Source organism: Vespula pensylvanica, chromosome 5, assembly GCF_014466175.1.
Source record: "Vespula pensylvanica isolate Volc-1 chromosome 5, ASM1446617v1, whole genome shotgun sequence".
In the NCBI taxonomy this organism is placed as follows: domain Eukaryota; kingdom Metazoa; phylum Arthropoda; class Insecta; order Hymenoptera; family Vespidae; genus Vespula; species Vespula pensylvanica.
Window position 1 is genome coordinate 3,200,054 of NC_057689.1, and position 3,649 is coordinate 3,203,702.

A 3,649-nucleotide genomic window follows, 5' to 3' on the forward strand; every position below is an offset into this window, starting at 1 on the left:
TTTCTTTTACTTTGGGGTTTCTGCAAATTTTTTCTTTCTTCGGGGAGTGTCGATCCAATTAAAATACATAACGTTTAATTATCGTTATTAGTAGCCATTATTCGTTTCCGCTTATGTACATACACGTTTCTTTTCTTTTATCTCGCACATTGATAACAACTAATTCGCAATAGTCCTAATCGTTTATTTTCTCTTTCCTTTATGCTTATTTATTTCCGAACATATGTATATATATACACACACACATGTATATGTGTGTGTGTATATATATATATATATATATATGTTACGTTATATGCGCGTGTACGGATGCTCAACGATGTCACGAGACGTCGAAAGAGACAATATTTGTCTTTTCTTACATCATGCATTTAAATAATACGATCGTATCGATTGGATTTATATGGATTTAGTTTTAGGAAATTATCAGTAATTCTTTGAAAATAGATATTATTATTTAGGACACATTTGGAAGACGGAACGAGATTCTTGTGGCATCGTTGGCAGATAACTCATATTATCAGTTACATCGTGTTACCATTTGTTACTATGGAGTTTATTTAGTGTTAATTAACAAAAATTAGGCTATCTCGGTACTTTGAACGAACCATCATCTTCTTCTTCTTTTTCTTCTTCTTCATCATCTTCTTCTTCTTTTTCTTCTTTTTAAAGCAACTTTATTCGAACGCGTATACACGAAAAAAAACGAAAAATCGACACTCCTCGACCTTGTATAATATATACATTGATTGTGTTATCTTTTAAAAAGATAAAGAGGAAGAGACTGTAGTGTCTGTGCGCGAGCGCACGTATATGTGTGAGTGTAAGAAAGAATAACATCGATCGATTCTGCAAATATTAGCGATGTATGTATATACGTATTTATATATGTATGCATATAGAAGTTTGATATCTTCCAGTAATAGTAATAAATACGATAATGAGTTCACTCCTTTTACATGTAAAAAATAAATGATAACTCTCTCTCGTAGATAATATTTTTTATGATAGAAGGAATAAAGAAAAAAGAAAGAGAGAGAGAGAGAGAGAGAGAAAGAGAGAGAAAAAGAGAAAGAGAGAAAGAGAGAGAGAGAGAGAGAGAGAGAGAGAGAGAGAGAGAGAGAGAGAGAGAGAAAGAGAGAATGAGACATATAGATAGATAGATAGATAGATAGAGATAGAAATAGAGAGAGAAAGAGAGAGAGAGAAAGAGAGAGAGAGAGAGAAAGAAAAAAAAGAAAAAGAATGTTTGTATACGTATATATGTGTATGTGTGTGTGAAATTGTACTAAGAAATAATACTGACGCGTTATAAAGAAAGCCCAAAGGGTTTTGGCTTTTTCTTTACTTATTTTTTTTAATTTTTTTTTTTCCTTTTTTTTTGTTTGTTTTTTTGTTTCTTGCCGACACGAGATGCCATAATACGGTAATTATATAATTAATGCTCGACTATCGCACTATCGTAACGTGATAATGGTCCAACATAGACATACATAGATCGATTTATCTTTCTCGATTTTGAATTTACCTAGAGAAAATTGAAACAAAATTCTATCGTGATTTCTTCATTGAAATTTGAGATACGATTGAGTTTCTTGATTGATTCTGCGATATTATTTATAATATTCGGAACATCATCATTATTATCGGTCTCATTGAATGGCCACACGAATTGAATCGAGTAATAAGAATGAATTCGATAATAAACGAATAATAAGGAATAAATTATTTTCCATCGACGAATCGAATCGAATCGAATCGAATCGAATCGAAATTGAATAATTCTCGCAATTGAATTCTTTTTTTCGCTTCGATAACTCCCGCCAACGTATCATATTTTCTTTTTTTTTTTTTTTTTCATCGATAATATTATACATCGTTAGAGCAAATAATGTCTTCAATGATTTTGTCCCATTCGCACGAGTTCGTATACAAATTGAAATTATTGTTAATTTTTCTTTTTTCATTTTCATTTGAATTCGATCCTAATCGATATTCCTGGACGTTAGATCAGAGAGATGTCCGATATTAATTTTGGATAGATCATTTAAACCTGATTTTTCCGAGCGGCGAAGATCGAAGTTATCGACGTCGCCCGTGACTGCCACTATGATTTCCAAACTCTTAATTTTCTCAATGAGACTTTTTTTAAATGAAGAGCTGCGTTTAATAGATCAGATTCTCGAGTATCCTCACCGTCGGAATGAACTTCTCGTCTACGACCTGGCATCAATAAACGGTGTCTTAAACCTCTGGACGTTGGATCGGATAATGCTTCGCTAACCGGAACCTTTTCCTTGCTAGATCCAGGGAGAGATACTGATCTACCAACGGAGAAACCCTTACTGAGCCTGTCTAATGTAGCTGGTAACAAATGTCGTCTCGGTATCGCTTGTTCTCTTTCCCTTAATATAAATCGACCGAGTGTCTTCCAAAACGCTTGCGTACTGTAAACATTTTCCTCGTCTCTAAGGACTCTCAACTGACGATTACCACTACCAACGGCACCAGCCCCGCCCCATTCCAATTCCTCTACCAAAGCGAATTTCATTGGATCCTCCATTCTCCTTGCCTTAACGAGTGCCTGGGCTAATACGTCCTGTGCGGAACTACTAACCGGTACCCGTAAAATCGCGTACGGTATTTCTGGTGAAACGTTGTAAATACAGACTAAAAAGGTATCTGCCTCGTCCCATATATGAGTCGAATGATCCCGCGAATTTGTATCCAATTTCGAATGTCCAGCTGTACTTCGTATCGATGCAAGCCAAGCTCTGCTACTTGGATCATCGCCGACACGTTTTAATAGGAATCGACCCTGTCCTTTCCAAAGAGCTTGCGCTTGAAGAGGATGTTCGGTTGGATCGAGAACTCGTTGAGTTGGTAATTCCTCTCGATCTCGTTTTTCCCATCCACGTGACACCTCCTCCACAAGAATATACTCGTCCACGTGTTCGGCTGATATTCCTGCCTTTTGTAAAGCTTGCAACATTACTTCTTGAGTAGTACTATCTTGGGTTACTTTTAAAATAGTATACGGTTCCTCCGGTATTACGTGATAAACCATAAGGAAAAACATTCTTCTCTTCAACGTGACTCCACCAAGACCTGGATCTACGCTGGTCAATTTATCCGGCTCCTTTCCCGAGGACGGTCGTTTCGAAGACGTTTCCTTGTGATCGCGGCAGCAGGTATTGTAATCGAGACTTTCCTCCTCCAATCGTGAATATATAAATAACGTGGATAACGCCAATGGTTTATTTTTGCACGAACGCAATCTAACGTGTCTGTAACCTGGTCTGAGACATTTCAATGGTATAACGCGTTGCGCTATCAAATGATGCGAGCTTGCTTCGACTATACCGAATCTTAGAAAGGCTAGATCTTTGAACATTACTTGAAAGCAAAACTTTTCGTTCCAAATTGGATTAAGGGCATTGTTTTGTATGATTTTCGTTTTGTGTTTTGCACAATCGATCGGTATGCCCACCAGCTCGATTTCGACGTACGTACTGGCAAAGAAGTTTGTTGGCGAAACGTATTGTCCCGACACCACCGATAAAGTCAAATGTGCGGAGTGAAGACCATCGAATTCTTTGTCCCATGGATTGAAACGTCTGTAAATACGGAATGAATAATAATAAAAAAA

At 36.7% G+C, this 3,649-nt stretch overlaps 1 protein-coding gene across 2 annotated transcripts in view; it reads right to left on the reverse strand.

Annotated features, from left to right (window-relative positions):
• Positions 1–1,257: 1,257 nt before the first annotated feature.
• Positions 1,258–3,649, reverse strand: part of LOC122629345 (1-phosphatidylinositol 4,5-bisphosphate phosphodiesterase epsilon-1-like) — a 78,435-nt gene continuing 76,043 nt past the window's right edge. For both annotated transcript variants that reach the window (XM_043812708.1, XM_043812707.1), the window contains exon 19: positions 1,258–3,617. In XM_043812708.1, the coding sequence (XP_043668643.1) occupies positions 2,108–3,617 (1,510 nt within the window). In that variant the 3' untranslated portion in view covers positions 1,258–2,107. The remainder of the gene's footprint in view (positions 3,618–3,649) is intronic.